The sequence below is a fragment of the Erinaceus europaeus genome, chromosome 1, assembly GCF_950295315.1.
Source record: "Erinaceus europaeus chromosome 1, mEriEur2.1, whole genome shotgun sequence".
Taxonomy (NCBI): domain Eukaryota; kingdom Metazoa; phylum Chordata; class Mammalia; order Eulipotyphla; family Erinaceidae; genus Erinaceus; species Erinaceus europaeus.
The window spans coordinates 141,696,276-141,717,994 of record NC_080162.1 but is presented as its reverse complement, the minus strand read 5'-3'; the positions used below and the strand labels follow the sequence as shown (position 1 = coordinate 141,717,994).

General features: G+C 38.3%; 1 protein-coding gene across 1 annotated transcript in view; it reads left to right on the top strand.

Moving 5' to 3' along the window:
• The window catches only part of UBR5 (ubiquitin protein ligase E3 component n-recognin 5), a 117,910-nt gene that overhangs the window by 53,977 nt on the left and 42,214 nt on the right, over positions 1-21,719 (top strand). The window contains exons 16-30 of the mRNA XM_060196392.1: positions 616-728; positions 2,437-2,580; positions 2,661-2,772; positions 2,963-3,117; positions 3,469-3,666; positions 6,182-6,392; positions 7,539-7,665; positions 11,698-11,849; positions 12,228-12,323; positions 12,678-12,801; positions 14,819-14,916; positions 18,760-18,908; positions 19,586-19,677; positions 21,297-21,443; positions 21,532-21,650. Coding sequence (XP_060052375.1) covers positions 616-728; positions 2,437-2,580; positions 2,661-2,772; positions 2,963-3,117; positions 3,469-3,666; positions 6,182-6,392; positions 7,539-7,665; positions 11,698-11,849; positions 12,228-12,323; positions 12,678-12,801; positions 14,819-14,916; positions 18,760-18,908; positions 19,586-19,677; positions 21,297-21,443; positions 21,532-21,650 — 2,037 coding nt within the window. The remainder of the gene's footprint in view (positions 1-615; positions 729-2,436; positions 2,581-2,660; positions 2,773-2,962; positions 3,118-3,468; positions 3,667-6,181; positions 6,393-7,538; positions 7,666-11,697; positions 11,850-12,227; positions 12,324-12,677; positions 12,802-14,818; positions 14,917-18,759; positions 18,909-19,585; positions 19,678-21,296; positions 21,444-21,531; positions 21,651-21,719) is intronic.

Below are 21,719 nucleotides of genomic sequence, written 5' to 3'. Positions count from 1 at the left end.
TAATTCTGTAGGTTCCACATATGAGTGAGACCTGTGTGTTAGTTGTCTTTCACTTCTATACTTCATAAGCACAGTCATCTGCAGTTATATCCATTTTGTTCGAAAGGACATAATAATAATTTCTATTGCATAATAATATTCCAGAAATTGTATATATCTTATAGCCTCTTTGAGAATTTGTAAACTAGGCCTTGATTTGCTATTATATCTTGCATTTAAAGATTTGTCTTAAGTGTACTTGTTTTGTAACTGAGAAAATTGAAAGTTAATAGTGTGATAGTTTTAAGAGCAGCCCAGCATACCTTTCTTTTAAAAATCTCTGGTTGGTTTAAATTTTGAAAGTTTAGAATGCCTTTTTTAATTTCTTCCTTGAAATTGTGTATATTAGTGTTTATATTACTTAGGCAATAACTGGTAGAGTCATTTTTCATTTTCAGCTCACTTAGAGTAGAAGTTGATCAAAAACTGTTTGAAGTAGTTGTTCACAAATTTTAATTTAGATGTCTTAATTATGTATCCCCCTAAAAATGATTCTGTTCTGCTACATTTAGATGAAATCTATAAAGTCTCTTTCACATTTTCTTTTTGGTACTTACCATTTTGTTGTTGTCTAAGAACGACGACGGTCAACTCCTGCCCCCAAAGAAGAAGAAAAGGTGAACGAAGAGCAGTGGTCTCTTCGAGAAGTTGTTTTTGTGGAAGATGTTAAGAATGTTCCCGTTGGCAAGGTATGTTCAACATATCTTAAGGACTGTAATTGTTCAGTCACAGAGTTAAGGCTCATATCTGCAGGCCTCTTAGCGCCTGCAGCAATTTCTTCAGTCTTATCCCCAATCTGATGCAGTTGTCTCCTTTAAACCTAATAGATGAGCAGATGACTATTACACTCTCCTAGAGACTTTATTATTATCATTATTATTATTATTATTATTATATAGGAACAGAGAAATTGAAAGGAGGGAGAGAGACACCTGTAGCCATGCTTCACCACTCATGAAGCTTTTCCTATGCAGGGCTTGAACGCAGGCCCTTGTGCACAGTAATATGTGCACTTAACCAGGTGTGCCACTACCTGGCCCCTCTCCTAGAGTCTTTATAACAGTAAGTTTTGTTGTTGTTTTTTTTTAAATGTTATCCTGGGTAGGGGTAGATCGTTATGCAAACAGACTCTTCTGCCTGAAGTTCTGAAATCCCAGGTTCAGTCCCCTGGGCCATCATAAACCAGAGTTGAGCAGTGCTCTGGTAAAACAAACAAACAAAAAGAGGAAGGAAGAAAAAACATATCATATTTGATCCTGGAGGTTGGTGCAGTGGATAGAGTGTTGGCCTTAAGTCCCTGTTCAACCTCTGGCTTCATGTATGCTTCAGTGTTGCTTTGGTCCTCTTATTTTTTCTCTCTCTAAGACATTTTAAAATAAGTTTTAAAATGCTATTTTGGAGTAATTTTGGTTTTTCCAGAAAAACTGCAAGGGTGTATCTCTTTTTTTACACTATTTTGTAGAAGTACTAGGAAGTTCTAGTGGCAATCATACTCTATAACATTAGGAATTCTTATCACTTACTCTTATATCACCTTCAACTTTTCCCCCCTTCTTTTTGGAGAGGGTCTTGCTTCTTATAGAAAAATAGAGTTCACCAACTAGAACACCATTAATTTTATCATTCTCTTCCCACCCAAAAACAGAAAGAAATTAGAGTATCTGAAAAGTAAAGATTTTCTTGATTTTTTTTTTAAATTGGTTTCTGAAGTGTTACGTAGCTATTTCCATGCTCTGCAGTTCAAAAAGGCCTTTCTTATGTATTGTTCTGTCTGATTCTCAAAATAGAACTGAAGGTTTGGGGCAGATACATTCTTCTGAGGTTATATTGACTCAATCTCAGACACAGTAGCAGAGTTTAGTCTTGAGCTTCATGGGTTCAAGTGGTTTTCTTTCTGTATTCCTAACTCTGTACCTGTTGTTAAGTTCTGTAGCCAGTATATATGTGGCTACTTAAATGTATTAAAATGAATATTAAAACATCAGCACCACGTCATCTAAGGCCCATTGGAAGTACTCAATACTTATGGCAAATTATAATAGAGATTGAACATGATGTTTAAATTATAATAGAGATTGAACATGATGTTCACTTAAAAGGTGCTTTTTGCCCAGTGGCATTTTTATACCTATGGAAGAAAAAAGGGACAAATATGTGGATTATTGTTCATGTCCAAAGACCGTAGTCACTGGCTATGGGGGTTAGTTTTCCTCTAGAAAATAAACACATGGAATAAAAAATTCACATAGCTATCAATAATACAGTTTGGGTAAGTTAAATTTTACAAGTTGGTAATGTTAGAAGAAGCATGCAAAAATAGGTTCATTCAGTGAATATAATTGTCACAGTAATTCTATGTAAGATGTTAGTACTCAATTCTTTTGCTTGTACTTCTAGGTGCTAAAAGTGGATGGTGCCTATGTTGCTGTAAAGTTTCCCGGAACTTCCAGTAACAGCAACTGTCAGAATAGCTCTGGTCCGGATGCTGACCCATCCTCTCTCCTACAGGATTGCAGGTTACTTAGGATTGACGAGCTGCAGGTAAGTGTTGAGGAGACACTCAGCAGGATCTGACTCTGTGAGTAGGTCACAGTTTAAGAGCAAAATTCTATATCATGCAGGTTGTGAAAACTGGTGGCACACCTAAAGTTCCTGATTGTTTTCAGAGGACTCCTAAAAAGCTTTGTATACCTGAAAAAACAGAAATATTAGCAGTGAATGTGGATTCCAAAGGTAAGAAAAATTTATAACTATTCTGCATCCCATTAAAATTAGAGCACTAAGTGAAAAGGAACAGAATGAAGTGATTTGGGATATTGGCAATGTTTGTCCTCTATGTGTAATATTATGAATGTGGATTTGGGGAGGTGATTTACAAATATGGCCACAGATACCACAGTTTGGTGCTTATGTGTTTCTGAAGGTGTCCATGCTGTTTTGAAGACTGGAAACTGGGTACGATACTGCATCTTTGATCTTGCTACAGGAAAAGCAGAGCAGGAAAATAATTTCCCTACCAGCAGCCTTGCGTTCCTTGGCCAGAACGAGAAGAATGTAGCCATTTTTACTGCTGGGCAGGTATAGAGACTTACTTTGCTCTTGACGTGTAATGTGATGCCATCAGCATTTTCCTCAAGTTTAGGTTCTGGATTTGTGGAAGAACTTAGGATAGTCAGCACTTTTACTTATTTATTTACTTATTTATAAAGTAGAAACACTGACAAGACCATAGGATAAGAGGGGTAGTCAGCACATTTTAATACTAGATTCCATATTTAATCATTAAAGCTAGGATATGCATACATATATGCATAAAACTAATTTGAAAACAGCTATGTCCTTGTAGTAAAAAAAAAAGAGAGAGAGATAAAATTTCTATTATTATTTTACTAGTAACCTAGCACTTATTTTTTTCTCCTCTGTTACTAGGAGTCTCCTATTATTCTTCGAGATGGAAATGGTACTATTTACCCGATGGCCAAAGATTGCATGGGAGGAATAAGGGATCCAGATTGGCTTGATCTTCCACCTATTAGTAGTCTTGGGATGGGTGTACACTCATTAATTAATCTTCCTGCTAATTCAACAATTAAAAAGAAAGCTGCTATTATCATCATGGCTGTAGAGGTAATTTTGAGTTTTGAAATTATTGATACTTGGCATTTTAGTTCTGAAGACACTGTTAGAATCTTGGGAAGTTTTCTTGAATAAATCATTCATATTCTTCTGTAGGAGTGAATGGTATATTAGAACAAGATAGATAAATACATCAATATTACAGTGTAGTGTCCAAATCCGAGAGATTCATGCACTATGAACACAAAAGGGTGGAGTGTTAAGTTAGACTGTGAATAAATATAGGAAAGCTTTTAGTAGGTGCAAGATAAAGGTCGTGTAGGTATAATCCCAGTTACCAAGAACAGCCTTTGGCAGTTTCATTAACAAGCAGTGAGAACTGGTACATTCTTGTGAATGTACCAAAGCATGTATGTTCATTTGTTTCTTTCCATAGAGGCAGAGAGAGAAAAAAGAATAAAGGGTGTTCATACAGATGTATTTTCTTCTCTCTGTGTTCTCTCACACTCTTCCTATTAGCTTTTTTCATTACCTAATTCTGGTTAAGGAGACCAGTTGACTCTTCTGTTTATCTAAAACTCAATCCAATTAAGTGTCCCGTAACTGTAGCTTTAAAATCTGAAGGACAGACACCTTTGAACTCCTTGGTCTGTTCATGCTGTGCCTTTGTCCATATAGGCTGCTATAGACAGAGCCGCTTGAAACAACAGAAATGTATTTCTCACAGATAAGGGAGATGGGAAGTCCTGGAGTAAGATGCTTAGTGTCTGGTAAGCACTGTTTGGTGGTTCACAGGTCATCATCATCATCTGATCATATTCTCCCACAATGAAAAGGAAAAACTCTGGTCTTCCTAGCCCCTTTTAAGGGCTCTGGCTCCATTTGTGGAGACTCCATCCTTAATGACCTGATGTTCCTTGAACATTCCATTTCTAAACATCATTTACTGGAGATCAGTTTCACTTTGAAATTGGTGGGAACACAATCTATAGCATGCTGTTTCTCAGTGCAAGAGTTAATGATACATTCTTCAAATGCTTCTATCCCCTCTGCCATGTCTTTGACAATGAAATACTTAAAGTTATTGCATCTGTCAGGATTTCTGGGGAAGTTGGAGGTTTGCTTTTCATGTGCCAAATGGGATGTGATGCCTTAAGATCCAAGAGTGAGAGTAAACCTGGAATGAAGTATATATCTTTTGCTTAATTGGGTACTGAAAGGTCTTGTGCAACTATGAATCAAGGGTAGGCAGACTGTGGCCAAGCCCATTCACTTGTGTCTTTAGTTGTTTGCCTGCTGTAGCCATAGGCTTGAGTTTGTTTGTAAAGGTACAAGTGTTCCTGGTTTGTTTGTTTTTTTAACTTTTATTGATTAAAAAAAAACATTTCAATAGATTTGTAAATCAAAAAAACATTACAGTTTGCATTCTTTAAAAAAATTTTATTATATTTACTGCATAGAGACAGTCAGAAATCTAGTGGAAGGGAGAGACAGAGAGGGAAAGAGACAGAAACCCTGCTTTACCACTCACAAAGCTTTCCCTCTGCAGGTGGGCTTGAACCTGGGTTCCTGTGCATTGCAACATGTGCACTCAACCGGGTGCACCACCACCCAGCCTCCAGAAAAAACTTTAGAAACCATATAGTTCAGTTCTTTTCTTCCTCTTACCAGAAGTTCTTCCATATAAGCTGTTTGTATGTTTAAATTAGTGCTAAACTAATGCAGAATCACTCATTGGAGGGAAAATCACCACTGAATATTAGTATTGAATTTCTAAGCAGAGTGTTAGTACAACAGGGTAATGAGATGCTGTTACAGGGGCCAGGTGGTAGCATAGTGGGTTAAATGCACATGGCATGAAGCACAAGGACAGGCATAAGGATCCGGTTTGAGCCCCTGGCTCCCCACCTGCAGGAGTGTCACGTCACAAATGGTGAAGCAGGTCTGCAGATTTCTTTCGACCCTCCCCCCCCGTCTTCTCTCTCCATTTTTCTCTGTCCTGTCCAGCAACAACAGCAATAACAACACCAATAACAGCAAGAGCAACAAAATGGGGAAAATATGGTTTCCAGGAGCAGTGGATTTGTTGTGCAGGCACCAAGCCCCAGTGCTAATACTGGAGTCAAAAAAAAAAGAGATACTGTTACACAGTCTGTTCTGGCACCTAGAAGTTTTTTTTTTTTTTTTTTTTTAAATCTAGTAGAGGATTAATGGTTTACAATTGACAGTAAAATACAGTAGTTTGTACATGTATAACATTTCCACATAACAATACAACCCCCGCTGGTCCTCCTGCCATCATGTTCTAGGACCTGAACCCCCACCCCCACTTTGGTGTAGTACACCAACATTGCTGGTTCTTATGAAGATCTTCCTATCCTTTTTTTCCCATTTCTGTCAATTGTTACGCAGCTGTTTTACATGTTTGCAAGTTTAACTCATTTTGCTGGGCTACCTGAAATGATCTCTGTTTATTTGCGAGCTGATTGTATTGTATTGACCATGTTAAGATTTCACATAATAAATCTCACTGAAACTTGTTTCTACCTAATTTGTCTGAGCACAGAAACAAACCTTAATGCAGCACATACTGCGCTGTGACTATGAAGCCTGTCGACAGTATCTTCTGAATCTTGAGCAAGCCGTTGTTTTAGAGCAGAACCTACAGATGCTGCAGACATTCCTCAGCCACAGATGTGATGGAAATAGAAACATTTTGCATGCCTGTGTCTCCGTTTGCTTTCCAACCAGCAATAAGGAAACTAAAGAAGAAGAGGGTGAGATAAAAAAATGTATAATGAGCACAAGAGATAAATTTTAGGTGATTTTGAAAATTTAACAAATTAGTGAAGGAAAGAAACAGAAATCACTAGAAAGAATGTATGTGTACTGTTACTGTTTTTTAAAATCTAGGAGTTTTGACTAATTGACAGAAATGCCTGTCTGCTTATTGTGAGTATGTATATGTCATAGAAACAAATTTATTTTTTTGTTTTTGTCTATGGGGCTTGGTGCTTGCATGACTCCACCTTGCCCGGTGACCTTTCCCCTTCCTCTTCCATCTAGATATAGGTTGAGAGAGAGAGAGAAGAAATGCCTCAGCATTTCCACTGTTTGTGAAGCTTCTCCCCACAGGTGTTCCCGTGTGGTTTCCCAGGCCTCTGCCTTGAGTCCTGGTGCATGGTGTATGCTTTCATAGCTACAGTTTTGAGTAACAGTTTGCTGGTCTGATCTTTGTTATCATTAAATCACTAAAAATGTTGTAATTCTTAGGACTGAGCTACAGATTTGTGAATCATTTCCTTTATAGCGAAAGCTAAATTTCAGTATGCCAATGAATAAGTATTGGGTTGTCAGAAAAGTCATGACACATTTTTGCAGAGAAAAATATTTTTGACCATTGGACATTGGAAAAGACAGAGAAGGAAAATAAACTGCATAGTGAAGGTCATAGTTTAACTGAGCTGGTGTTCTTCAGCTGTGCTCATGTGTCCTGGCAGTAGGGCACCTCGTAAAGCACACAAGTTAATATATGCAAGGACCTGGGTTCAAGCCTTCGTCCCTACCTGCAGGAAGAAACTTCCTGAGCAATGGAGCAGACATGCAGGTGTCTCTCTCCTCTTTCTTCCCCCCTCCATATTTTTCTCTGTATCATAATAGGAAAAGAAAAAGGGAAAAGGACAAAAGGGCTGTCCAGAGTGCAGGGTTTGTCATGCAGGCACCGAGTCCCAACAATCCTGGCAGCAGCTGTCTTACAAGTGATTATCCTCACCATAAAGTGATTTGACTGTTTTAAAAATAAGATATTTATTAACCAATTCTAACATTAATTAGAGCTCTTCAGATGTATTAGCATCTAGTAGAGTACATGATCTCATAGTAACTCTGAAGTCTAAATGGACTCTAATGTTTCCTCATTTTAGAGGCAGAACGCTCTGAGAGAAACACATTTGCAGAAAGGCTTTCTGCTGTGGAGGCCATTGCAAATGCAATATCCGTCGTCTCCAGCAATGGCCCAGGGAGCCGGGCAGGATCATCAAGCAGCCGAAGGTAATGAGACTTTTTCCAGGAGAGCTTATTGACAGGGAAAACCCAGTACACAGTGACATTGTGGGACTTATCTATCATGTGCACAAAATAATGGGTTATTTTGTTTTTATGCTTTCCAATGTCACTCTAGGAACCATAACTGGTAATGTCTAATTAGTTTTATGCATAGAACTTAGGAGGCTTCACAGTTTTACATTCAACATTTTTGCTCCTTTAGAGATTATTTTTATAGTTGAAAAACACAGTACAATAATTAAGAGTATTGAGATGATCAAGCTTTTATATAATACATTAAACATTGCTAGATGCTTAAATGAAGAAAATAAAGAATATAGATTTTTAAACTTTTTTTTTTTTTTTACCCCCATGGGAGAAAACATTTATCTTAGATGACTGACAATTCACTATTGGAAGCACTGCTCACTGGGCTAATGTGATAGGTTGTAAAGTTTACTTAAAATGAAGATTCTTTGCCCATTTTGATCCATAGTCAACCTATTTTAAAATGATTCTTCTTAGGCCAGAATATGGCTACTGATAGAGTACATACCTTTACTATGCACAGGGCCCCAGGTCTGAGACCTGACAGCACATGGTGAAGTACCATAGCACAAGGGATGCTCAGTGGATGGCGGGAGAGTGCAGCAATAAGGTCTCTCTGAGGGATACAAAAAGTATGAAAGAGCCATCCCGGAAGCAGAGGATTACATGCATGAGGCTTTGGTGCTGCCAGAAAAAAAAAATTCAAAGTTTATTCTTATGCTGTTAATAGCTTTCTAGGTTCTATAATACCCCCAAATTGAAGTCTTATCAAACTGTTTTTGGTTGACAAAATTATAATTTAAAACAGTAAAGGTGCTATCGAATGGAAGTTACCACCAGCTTGTTTGTTTAGGACTACACTAGGCAAATTTGCTGCTCTAAAATGGAAAGCAACTTAAGTTCTTCATGAAGAAACTAGTGTCTGAATTATTTCAGGTATTTCATTTCCTCAGGGAAAATCCAAGTGCAAATCAAGTTGGTCTGTGATATGGTGGGTCCAGTGCCAGTGCTACCATCTTTTTTTTTTCTTTTCTTTTTTATCAAGTAAGGATTATTTTGAAGGCAAAGACTAAAAGGAGCTTCACGAGTGGGCCATCTCTTGCTCACAGAAATAATTTGCAGAGTAAGCTCCTTTGAGGCATTTGCCGAAGATTTCACTGCAGTGCTCTTACCCAGTTCATACTAAGGGCTGCCGGCCGAACAGATGAAAGCACAGGAGGCTAATTGTCCACAGTGGAGCGGTAGGAAGTCCAAGGCTGCTTCGCTGAAGTGAAACTCTCCTCTATTCTACCCCGGATTTTCTAGGCGATGCCCCTTGTTAAGTAGCAGGCTGGGACATGAGCTGTAAAACTGATGAAATTCCTATATTGAAGGAGTACTATTAAATGTCGTCAGATGGTGACCTGACTTTCAAGTCTTGTCATGCAACTCAGTAAGTTTCCAAGTGCAAAGGGCAGATTGAGAGGAAAGCTTGGTTGGTGCATCTGATGACAGATGTAGGTACTCTAGACGTTGTTGATCTGGAAGACACATGACCTTCGCTTTTTTGTCACAGTGTTATGTTTGAACATGACTGGATTCTAAAGCTTCTGTAGCATGGATATAATGTGCTTGCAAAGAGGAAATTACATCATCCTTGAGTCCTTCCATGTTGTCAGAAAATGCGATGACTCCAGGCAAGCCTCTGTGAAGGATGTCAAAACTCTGAATCTTAGCAGCCAAGCTGGTATCTCCCCAGTGTTGTCCTCAGCCACTGAGGATACAGGTGAATCTTCATGAATTGTGTACAACATCTTGAAGAATAATTTTCTTTTTTTCTTTTTTTTTTTTTGTTGTTGTTTTTTTATTTGAAAGAATCTATATGAGGAGCTCTGGGCATTGTACTTAAAAATGTTCCCAAGACCTAATGAAGAAAAGAGGTTAAGGACGATTTTTTTTAATGACAAGGAATGACTGACTCCCTCATTTAATACTGAATTGACTACATCACAACAACAAAGCTGGGAGTTTGCACGTTCAAGATGAGACTCTGGTGTCTCAACTTCTCTTCATTTGTCCATAATCTGTTCTAAATTAGAAGGTAGAGAATAACTCACTTGTTTTATTTGGCCTGTGCAGTGTTTAGAGAGAGAGAGAGAGAGAGAGAGAGAGAGAGAACTCTAGAATTTGAGTACCTTTAATGAACATGTATACCTATAGTTTGCCACTACGCCTTGCTTCTTAGACCTGACTCCCCTTCCCCTGGTTTACTTTGCCTTAGTGAACATTGAGTTAATGACCTTGTTGTAAATGCTCTTCCTCATCAGCCCAAAACTTGCAGTGCCTCCCAATTGCTGATTTTATTTTCCTGTGTTCTGAGCAAGACACATTACAAGTATCTGTGCTGAACTTGGTTAAAATTGTGTTAGATGCATCAGTGTGAATGATCACTCTGGTGTGTGCTATTACTGGCAAGGGGCCTGCCTTTCTCTGGGGGTGAACTTTTGGACAAGGAAGTGACTTGCACTAAAATCATCATTGTACCCTGTTCCCTGGATACTATAAAAACCCTGAAATTCAGATTTCTGTGTTGAGGGAGAAGAAACATTGATATATTAAAAGAATTACCTATAGTTCTTAAATACTAAGTGCTAAAATTAATCTACTACTTAAAATATTAATTTACAGATTCTTCCAAGGACTGTTTATTCTCATAGTTGCATCATCATATACAAACTTTTAAAAATAGATTGCTTATGAAAGTATCCTATAAGACATTTTTGTAACTGCTTGAAAAAGATCCCTGATAGGGCTGGCCAAATAGCTCACTTGCTGGATATTCGCTGTGTTACCCTATGTGTAGCCCAGGTTCCAGTCTGACCCACATTACGATGGCGGAAGATTCAGTGCTGTCGTCTCTTTCACACTGTCTTTTGTCTCCGTTTCTTTATCTAAAACATCATCCTAAAGTACTGAAGCCCCAGTGACAAGCTCCATTCCCCACCCCCAAAAAAATTGTTATAAAATTTGAGAAAATATTGATAAGGGAAGAACATTTTTCTTGGATTAAATAGTTAGCATAAGATATTTAGCCATTAATAAAAATCTAAATTATTTTTTTTATAGACATACATCCTTACTGGGTAAGGTATTCATTTTTCACATCAAAAATGTGTCTCGGGTTGAATCTGCACCATACTTGTTACTTGATTCTCAGCTAACTTTAAGGCTTTCCCTCCTTCCCCCTCCACCTTAATTGCTGTTTACTTAGAGGTATAGACTTGTATAGGTAGTTAACAGTTCCTGTAGTGAAGTCAATGTCTGCGATTGTTTCTTTTTCTTTAAGAAGTATTCACATCTGTGCAGCTTTGCATTTGTTGTTATAGTGAGAGGGAAATAAAGCACAACTAGACATTAATCCAACCACACTTTTTACCAAGCTCAAATTTCATTCATTAATTTCCTTGTGATACAAGTTGTACTGTTTCAAAAAAAATAATAAACTTTTTGATTTAAGAAATAAACTTAAATTGGTATTTGTTTTGCAGCTACCTACTGTGTGGATTCAGTTGCTTTTGTGATCTCAGAAAAATCTAGTGGAATAACATAGTATTGATTTTGTGTGCACTGTTTTGATAATGTATTATTAAATGTAATTCTGATATGAATAGGTACACATTTTCGGTTTTAATGTCCAGCTTTTCATTTATCCCAAGCATGTAAAAGATTATTATTGGTGTCTTACTACAGTTTTTATTTCCTGTACATAAGTTTCAGCGGGACCTTAATATAGTGGTTTTAGTGCTGAACTGGGAATTAGCAGTCCCCATGTTCATTTCTGTCCCTCATTGAGTTATTCTGTAATTCCTGAATTAGCATTTGTACTTCACTCCCCTTGCCTAGAGTATTTGCTTGTAGAACAAGGTTTGATCTCAAGTAATCAGTTCTGTGTACCTTTTCAGTGCATATAGATACTATAGTAAAACTCTCATCTTGCTCATATTCTTCTAGTTTGAGATTACGGGAAATGATGAGACGTTCATTGAGAGCGGCTGGCCTGGGGAGACATGAGGCTGGAGCCTCATCCAGTGACCACCAGGATCCAGTGTCACCCCCAATAGCTCCCCCCAGCTGGGTTCCTGACCCTCCTGCAATGGATCCTGGTAAGACTGGTTATTTCATTTAGGGTTTGATAAGAAACAAGGTCGCAAAAGAAAGCATTTGTAATGGACTATTGAGAAATCTTTTTAAAAGCAGAGTTGAATTAGAGAAGCTTGAAGGCATTTATAATTTTAAAATTGTAAGTCTGTCTCTTCGGTGAAATGTGTCTTGCTGCACTGGTAAGCTATTAATCAGTCCACCAGTGTAAGTTAGGGACTGCCTAGTGGGAGTCCTTCCTGAGTCTAGAAGAGAAGTCTCACACGGGCCTCATCCGATTTGACAGTGGGCTTGCAGAGTAAAGCCTTACGGCCGTTTAAAAACATGTAATAGGGATATGCTGCCTATAATGATGTACATCCTGCTGTTCTGTTTACTGAAAGATGGTGACATTGATTTTATCCTGGCCCCTGCTGTGGGATCTCTTACCACAGCAGCGACTGGTACCAGTCAAGGACCCAGCACCTCCACCATTCCAGGTGAGAATCTGCACTATTTTACTTGCCTATGCATTTGGAAGATAATTGGAGACATTTTCAACATAGATTGCTATAGACCCATAGTTAATTTCCATGAGCATTTTGTTTCTTTGCTTTTGGACTTCTGAATTATCTTCCAGATGTCAGTAAAATTGAGGTGTGTGTATCTATTTTATCAGTGAAGATTTCTAGAATGTGTTGACATATTTAAATTGCCTGCAGTGCAGTTATCTGTTTATTGCTAATACTAGAATATGTACTCTGACATTTGATAAAGTACTTGGTAAATGATTTCAAAATATTCTTTCATTCTATCTTCGTAGTTCGTTACCAAATAGATGTGTTTAATTATAGGTCCCTCCACAGAAACATCTGTAGTAGAATCTAAGGATCGAAAGGCCAATGCTCATTTTATATTAAAGTTACTATGTGACAGTGTTGTTCTGCAACCGTACCTGCGAGAACTCCTCTCTGCCAAGTAAGAATTCCATGCACCTTTGATAGGAAGATTTAGCTTGCTTACTTTTACTGTACAAGTTGTTTTTGCAATGTATGGACAGTTACCTTATGCAGATTTAAAATTGTCAGTTTGGCAGCACATTCTCTTACTAAATTCTCTTCAGTGAGAGAGACTTGGATATCATCTAGTGGATAGAAACTGATTTTTATGTCAGCTTGATCAGGGCATGTCGGGATGTATGTATTTATAAGATAACAGTTATCCTCCATTGTGATCCATTAAAGTAATCACATCACTGTGACCCTGAGAGATTTAATAATCACACAGAATTTTTTCCATAGGCACTACTTGAAATGTATTTCACTAGTCTTAAAACCTAGAATGTAAATTTTATAACTACATATATAGTTATTATTATTATCATTACTATTTTAGTCTTTTTGGTTTGTAGAATGGCCATGAGCTTTTATGTAGAACTTTTGATAATTATAGGCCATTTGTACATTTTTCTTATTTTCAGCACCTTAAGTACCTTAAGTACTCATCATGAACATTTTTATAAAAGTTAGTTACTATCTGTGTCAATTGCCACTTGCTTGAACTCAACTCTAGCAGTAACCTTTTGGGAGTAGTTAATGTCATTTCATTTTACATGTGAAAAAAAGGGCAGGGGATATAGCATAATGGTTATATAAACAAACTCTTCCTGCCTGGGGCATAAGGTCCCAGATTCAATCCCCTGCACCACCATAAGCCAAAGCTTTACAGGGCTCTGGTAAAAAAGGAAGAAAAGCAAAAAAAACAAGAAGGGTTCATTATTTTGCCCAAGATCATAAAACCTAGTGAGTGGTATTTCTAGAACTCTAACCGTGGTCTGTCTCTTGACTCTGGAACTGAGTTTCCCAGTCACAATCCCTGTGCCACCTCCTGATGTTTATGTAAAGGGGGTATTTTGAGAATTTCATTTTTGAGGGCAAGAAAATTTTTATGGTTAAGATTGTAAGGGGGGGGGCAGGTGGTAGCACACTTGGTTGAGCACACATGTTACAGCGCAAAAGGACCCCAGTTTGAGCCCCTAATCCCCACCTGCAGGGGAAAGAAAGCTTCATGAGTGGTGAAGCAGGGCTGCAGGTGTCTCTCTGTCTCTCTCCTCTATCTTCCCCTCTCCTCAATTTCTGGCTGTCTATCCAAAAAATAAAGATAAATTTAAAAAAAAAAAAGATTGTAAAGTGATCCATGATATGACTTTATGAATAAGGAATTAAGGTGATTCTACTTACTGTGCCATTAATAAAACAAGTCTTTAGGTTATATAATTATTAATAATTAGTGTTTTGAAGCACAAGTAACAATGGTGTGTATATACAAATACATTTTTCAGTTTTTCCCTAGTAATTAGTTTGTATTCACAGCAATTTATAGTTTATTATCTTTGTATAATTTCCTCAAAACCATTGAGTACTGTCTAAATATTTGACTTAACTTTCTTATTCCCTTTTACTTCATTTTTAGTCCATTTTGAATTTCTACAATTAATTTTTATTTCTTTTGGCCTTTATTTGGGTTTTCTTGCAATGGATATTTTCCCCCTTACTTGGGAAAATATATAAAACATTTTCCATTTTGTTAATAACCTTTAGTTTAGATGATGGTAGGTTGGAATCAAATCATAGATGCAAAGTTCTTTTGCCTCACTTTTAGGTGATGAAGATAGAAATTCTCAAATGGTTCCCCTTTTTCCTTCTTAAAGTTAAAAGATAGATAGATAGATAGGCAGGCAGGCAGGCAAATAGACTGGCCAGAATGCTTCTCAGCTCTGGCTGATGGTAGTGCTGGGGATTCAACCTGGGACCTCAAGAGTTTCAGACAGAAACGTCTTTTTCAGAACCATCATCTGTCTCCCCAGCCCAGTAGGACATTTTTTAATAAAATAAAGTCAGGTTTTGTTTTGTTATTGCTGCACCAAGATTATGTACTTCTGTAGGCAACAAAGAAAATATTTATTATGTTTTATGTACACTTTTTCTCATTTTAGGGATGCAAGAGGAATGACGCCTTTTATGTCTGCTGTAAGTGGCCGAGCTTATCCTGCTGCAATTACCATCTTAGAGACAGCCCAAAAAATTGCAAAAGGTAGTCTGTTTCAAGTCCTAAAAAGTTGCTCATATCATAGTCTGAATAATTCTACTCTTTGCTCATAATATAATCATGCAGACTGATGAGGAACTATTAAGATAATTCTTTTGTATTTTATATATATATATATAATTCTTTTGTATTTATATATATAAAATGTGTCTATATATTTTAAAAAGTATATTGTACTTTCCTTTCTTTAAATATGTCTTTATTCATTGAACAGAGATAGCCAGAAGTTAAGAGGAAAGGGGAAATAGAGGTGGGGAGAGACACCTGGCAGCCGTTTTTCCACTTATGGACCTTCCCCCCTGCAGGTGGGAACTAGGGGCTTAAACCTGTGTCCCTGCACATTGTATCATGTGAGCTCAACCAGATGCACTACCACCCAGCCCCTGTATATTATATTTTCTAGTGTTTTGTCAAAAAGTAACTGACAAGTGGACTTTTAAGCCTGAGGCCTCAGAGGTCCCAGTCATAATTCCTAGTACCTTCTTAAGCCACAGCTGAGTAGTGCTGTTATCTGTCTGTTCCCCCCCCCCGATGTATATTTGATAAATGAAAATAGATTTCTTTAAGCAACAGTATAAATTTCTTCAATTAAAAAAAAATCAGTTCTGGATAATATAATAACTAGTCTTTTGAAACTAAAAATATTGTTAGTAAACCTATCAGTGGCTGTTTAGTATGATAAAAATTTGTGGAAATAATAGATGCTTGTCTTACTCTTACTTCCGACTTGGAATTTGCTTAATAGAAAGCACTGAAGGAGGAACTAGGGGGAAGAAAAGAAAAGGCCTGGGAGGTGGTACCCCTGTTCGAGCAGGGAGATGCTTCATGAGGGGTGAAGCAGGGCTGCCAGTATTTTTGTCTGTGATACAGTTAAGCAGCCCTTTGGTTTACAGGGTACTTCAAGTTCTCTGTCACATTTATCTTCACCTCCAACTTTCACTTTCTGATATTTGACCAAGCACATTTAAGAGAAGGTGGTATACTCATTGCAGTATATTGGTAAGTGAAGTAGCTCAGATTCACTCATCTTCCAGCTGCCCCACAGGGCTAGTTTCTTCTAGGTACTCAAGAGCCATTGATCATTCTTGTGTCCTACTCAAGTAGGTGGAGTGGAGTGAATTTTGATCTCCAAGTGCCTTGAAGTCTATGGTGGAACTATTCAAACCCAAGGGTCCATTTAACCAGTGAAAGATAATTTTGGAAGTAGCAAATGCTTCTCTTCCATCTCAGCTTGCTCCTTAATCTCAAGTCTAGTCTGTTGGCGGGGGGGGGGGGGAAGACAGTCACACATTGTTGACTGGTGGCACACATACATTACCATGGGCAAGGACCCAGGTTTGAGCCCCTGCTTTTCACCTGTAAGGGGGAAACTTCACAATCCATGAAGCAGGTCTGCAGCTGCCTGCCTCCCCCCCCCCCCCCATTCATCTCTACCCTATCAAAAATAGGAAGAAAGGGGGGGGTGACTGTCAGGAAAAGTAGATTCATAGTGCTAGTAGTAACCCTGGTGGCAATTAAAGGGAAAGAAAAAGAACCTAGTTGGTTCATAGGGACACCCTTTACTACTTCATTCTTTTGACTTACTCCCCTTTCCCATCTCAGTGAGCTCTGAACATATACAACATACAGATTATTTCTTGACTGTATAATGTCAGATGTCTTGACAGTAGCTCCCATCTCTTCACTCATAACAGACATTCAACAACAACTTGCTTTACCTCAAGCTCACCCTTAGGCCAAGAGGTGCACGTGGTAGAGTGCGCAAATCACCAAGCACTACAGCCTGGGTTCAAGCCCTGTCCCCTCTGGATTGGGGAAACTTCATGAATGGTGGAGCAGTGCTGCTGTTGTCTCTATATCTCTACTTCTGTTTCTATCAGAATTAAGCAATGAGAAAGTGAGGGGGAAAGGCCAGTAGGAGTGGTAGATGTGCCAGAAAAGCATTTAGAGAATGTCATTTCTGCAAAGAGCTCAGACTGCTAGAGCACCAGCTTGAGTATGAGGGCTCAGAGACTGCAGCTTAGTCACCAGAAGCGCCAGCTCCAGAGCTAAGGTACTGGTGCTCTGCTCCTTCTCTCTCAGCTCCCTGTTCTTTCATAATAAATAAACAAATAATAATCTTTAAAAAATTGTTTCACACTGCTTCTGTGCTGTGGCCTTCCTCTGTTCTTTCTCCTCATCTCCTCTTTTCCCCTCCCCACCTCTGGAAAGAGTGTAAAAGAGACCACAGCACTGACATTTCATTCAGTGCACTCAGGATTGGGCGTAAACCTGGGTTGTACATGTGGCAAAGCAGCACACCATCAGAGTGAGGTATTTCACCAGCCCTTTCTCTTTCCTTCCAAAAAAGTCAGTCCAGTGTGATGAAGTCCTGGCAATGAAATAATACTAATACTATATTAATAGTAATAATAATATATTATTACTACTACTAATACCTACACTAAACCACCTTTAAAAGGTTAAAATAGCCATTTTTTTAAAAACATTTAAAGTTTAAAAAAAATATTTTTTTATTCCCTTTTGTTGCCCTTGTTTTATTGTTGTAGCTATTATTGTTGTCGTCATTGTTGGGTAGGATGGAGAAATGGAGAGAGGAGGGTAAGACATAGAGGGGGAGAGAAAGATAAAGACACCTACAGACTTGCTTCACCACTTGTGAAATGACTCCCCTGCAGGTGGGGTCCTTACTTCAGTCCTTGCACTTTGCGCCATGTGTGCTTAACCTGCTGCGCTACCGTCCAACTCCCAAAATAGCCATTTGAAAAACATTTGTTATTTTATGAGATTATCTATAATTTGTTAAATAAATCTTGAGTGTGAATGACTCTTCACTGAATAGCACAAAGGTGAGGATTCATCACGGTCTGTGGTATGTTTTCATTTCCTTACACATGGTTATGATGTAAGCATACTTCACACCAAAATTGACCCTGTGAGTTAGGCAGTGTTGTATCTGGATGAACACACTCGTTACCATGTGCAGGGACCCAGGTTTAGGTCCCTGCTCTCCACCTGCAGGGAAGAAGCTTTATAAATAGAGAAACAGTACTGTAAGTGTTTCTGTCTGTGTTTCTCTCATGTCCCCTACCCACTCAGTTTTTCTTTGTCCTATTCAATAGGACAGACTTCCTTGCATGTTAACTCTCTGTAGTGTTCTTATATTACTATATTGTAGTTTCTTTTTCTCTCTCTCCTTTTCTTTTTTCTTTTTATTTTCTCCAGGGTTATCACTGGGACTGAGTGCCTGCACTACAAATCCACTGCTCCTAGAAGCTATTTTTTCCCTTTTGTTGCCCTTGTTGTTTATCGTTGTTGTTATGACTGTCGTTGTTGGATAGGACAGAGAGAAAGGGGAAGATGGGGAGAGAAAGACACCTGCAGATCTGTTTCACTGCCTGTGAAGCCCTCCCCCCGCCCCCGCAGGTGGGGAGTCGGGGGCTCAAACCAGGATCCTTATGCCTGTCCTTGCGCATCATACCATGTGCGCTTAACTCGCTGTGCCACCGCCCAGCCCCCACTATATAGTTTCTTTTTTATTTATTTATTTTCCTTTTTGTTGCCCTTGTTTAACATTGTTGTGGTTATTAATGTCGTTGTTGTTGGATAGGACAGAGGGAAATGGAGAGAGGAGGGGAAGACAGAGAGGAGAAGAGAAAGACAGACACCTGCAGACCTGCTTCACCGCTTGTGAAGCAACTCCCTATATTGTAGTTTCTATGTTATGCTGTATAAATATGACAGCTTTTCCTTTTGAGAAAAGTAATTAATGACCATGATTAAGTTCTTTCTGAATATCTGAACTTGTGTGTACTTAAATCTTTGTAGCCGAAGTATCCTCAAGTGAAAAAGAAGAAGATATATTCATGGGAATGGTTTGCCCATCTGGGACCAACCCCGATGACTCTCCTTTGTATGTCTTATGTTGTAATGACACCTGCAGTTTCACATGGACTGGAGCAGAGCACATTAATCAGGTACATTATCTTCCCTTTCCCTATATTTATTCTATCTATATATTTTTTAAAAGATTTTGCTTATTACATAGAAGAGAGACAGGAAAACAGATGTTGTGTATTTGTGTTCCACATAAGACACAGAAACCACAGTGTTGTTCTGGTCCATGCAGTGTTGAAATTGAACTGTGAGTCTCATGCTGACATGTAACCAGTTAAGCTGTTTAGCTAGCCACTATACGATCTTTAGATTTTTACCTTTTTCCTTTTACTAGCCATGGTTAATCATAATGTCCAGCTTTTGGGATTGCAGCCTGAATATTTCCTCTTAATCTTAGTTACGAAGTTCTTCCCCCACCCCCATTGCCATTTAACTCCTAGGTAAAAGAAATAGTGGAGTGATGATCAAACTAGTTATGGGATGACCTGAAAATTAGAAGTCATCACTGGGTAGTACAACCTCATCATAAATTCTTGATGTAATTGTATAACTGTTTCTTGTTCTGGATGATACAGTGTGGGGGCCTATTGGTAATACTTTGTATTCAATTTACATGATGGTTTTAAGCATGACTATGTCCAGAGCACTTTAATTTGCTTTGTTACTACTGGTTTGAATTGTTTTTGAAAATTCCAGAAATGATTATTACACTAAGACAGTTTTTTTCTTTTAAAAATGCATACTCTTTTCATTTTAGGATATTTTTGAGTGTCGAACTTGTGGTTTGCTGGAATCACTATGCTGTTGTACAGAATGTGCAAGAGTTTGTCATAAAGGTCATGACTGCAAGTGAGTACGATTTGGGTTTTCCTTCATACTATAGACTGTCTAGATACATAATTTTTTAAAAAGATTTGTTTTATATATATTTTATTTATTTATTCCCTTTGTTGCCCTGGTTGTTTTCTTAGTGTTGTTGTAGTTATTGATGTTGTTGTTGGATAGGACAGAGAGAAATGGAGAGAGGAGGGGAAGAGACAAAGAGGTAGAAAGATAAACACCTGCAGACCTGCTTCACCACCTATGAAGTGACTCCCCTGCAGGTGGGGAGCTGGGGGCTTGAACTGGGATCCTTATGCTGGTCCTTGCGCTTAACCCACTGCACTACCATCTGACTCCTGATACATAGTGTTTTTTATCAAAATGATCTGTAGTAAGTTATGTCTTAAGGGTTTTATACTTTAAAATACCTTTCTTTAAGCCAGCTTTTCTATTCACATGTAATTCTTGGTTTAAAATGTACTTCAAAATGGTGATGTTTTTTTGTTTTTTTGTTTTTTTTTTGGTCTGATGTGGCCTTCTTGAATGTAAATTAGGCTATTATATAAAGGAATTTGTCTTCTGAGACTCATCTCTACATTTTATGTAGATACATAGCTAAAGTCTTGGGTCCCTATAATAGGATCTGCTAATAGGAGAATGCTGTATGCATTAAGAAAATCAAGATGATTGACTTGTGCCTAAAGTTAATGAATGTCATAACCTTTTATCTGGTGGTCTTGTACCATGGCTAGTTTGTTAATTTTCACAGACCACCGAGACAATAAAATAGACCCAGCACTAACATTTGCAATGCCTCAGAATTCTAATCAGAGCATCTTCATCTGTAAGTTCATTACAGATGTTTAGTAGTGTTTTAAAATGTATATGGCAAGCTGAAAAAAGCCTACACATCACACTGATCTTTCTAATTTTTATTAAATGGACTTAGGTTAACAAGTCTGTATTCGTTTTAAGCCTCTAAAAGTGATCACCTAGGGCTAGAGAGATAATTCCATGTAAGGATCCATGCCTAAGTCTGAGTTGCAGTACCAACTGGGAGTACTGTGACACCAGGGAGGAAGCTTTAGGACTATAGCATATTTGTCTGCTTTTTTAAAATGAATTTTAAAAAATCCTAGGCACAGTAAAATCACACATGCAAGAAACAAGTAATCTGTTTCTTCTTTGATTGCTAAGCACACTCACCGCAGCAGATGGTAAGGTGGTGAGATGTTAACCCCATATTTTCACAAGTTCATGGCCCTTTTAGAGGGCACAAATAAGAAATAACCACCACTAAAGATCTTAGGGTTCACTGATGCGCATAGGAGGGTCACTTAAACTGAACTGGGATTGTGGGAATGGGAAAGAATTTCAGAAGTGAAGTATTAATAAGTTTCAATAAAATGACTTCATAGTTCCAGTGTAGGTGTGTGTGTATGTGTGTGTATGTGTTAAAGGGTTATTTATTTTTCTGAGTGGAGTGGGGGGGATGCCACCATGCCAGAGCATTCCCTCTGGTACATGCAGGGCTTGACATCCAGCTTGGCACCTCATTCTTTTAGGTTTAGTTCTAGCCACATGCCACCTCCCAAGCTACTATGTTTTTAAATTTCAGTATTTGTGCTTGTGTGAATTTTTCCTAGACTGAAACGAACATCACCCACAGCCTATTGCGATTGTTGGGAGAAGTGTAAATGTAAAACTCTAATTGCTGGACAGAAATCTGCTCGCCTTGATCTACTTTATCGCCTACTCACTGCTACTAATTTGGTCACTCTCCCAAACAGCAGGCAAGTGAGATTTTTAGGACATGAGTTGAAAGAGAACACAACGCTAAGTAGCCTTATCTCCGTTTAATGGCAGTGTTCTATCTTGCAGAGGAGAGCACCTCTTACTGTTCTTGGTGCAAACAGTTGCACGTCAGACAGTAGAGCATTGCCAGTACAGACCTCCCCGAATCAGGGAGGATCGAAACCGGAAAACTGCCAATCCCGAAGGTGAGTAAGTGTGAAGTTGGACGCCATGTAGAAAGCAACATGTGTTTTCCCTACAGCTTCTTGTTCTCT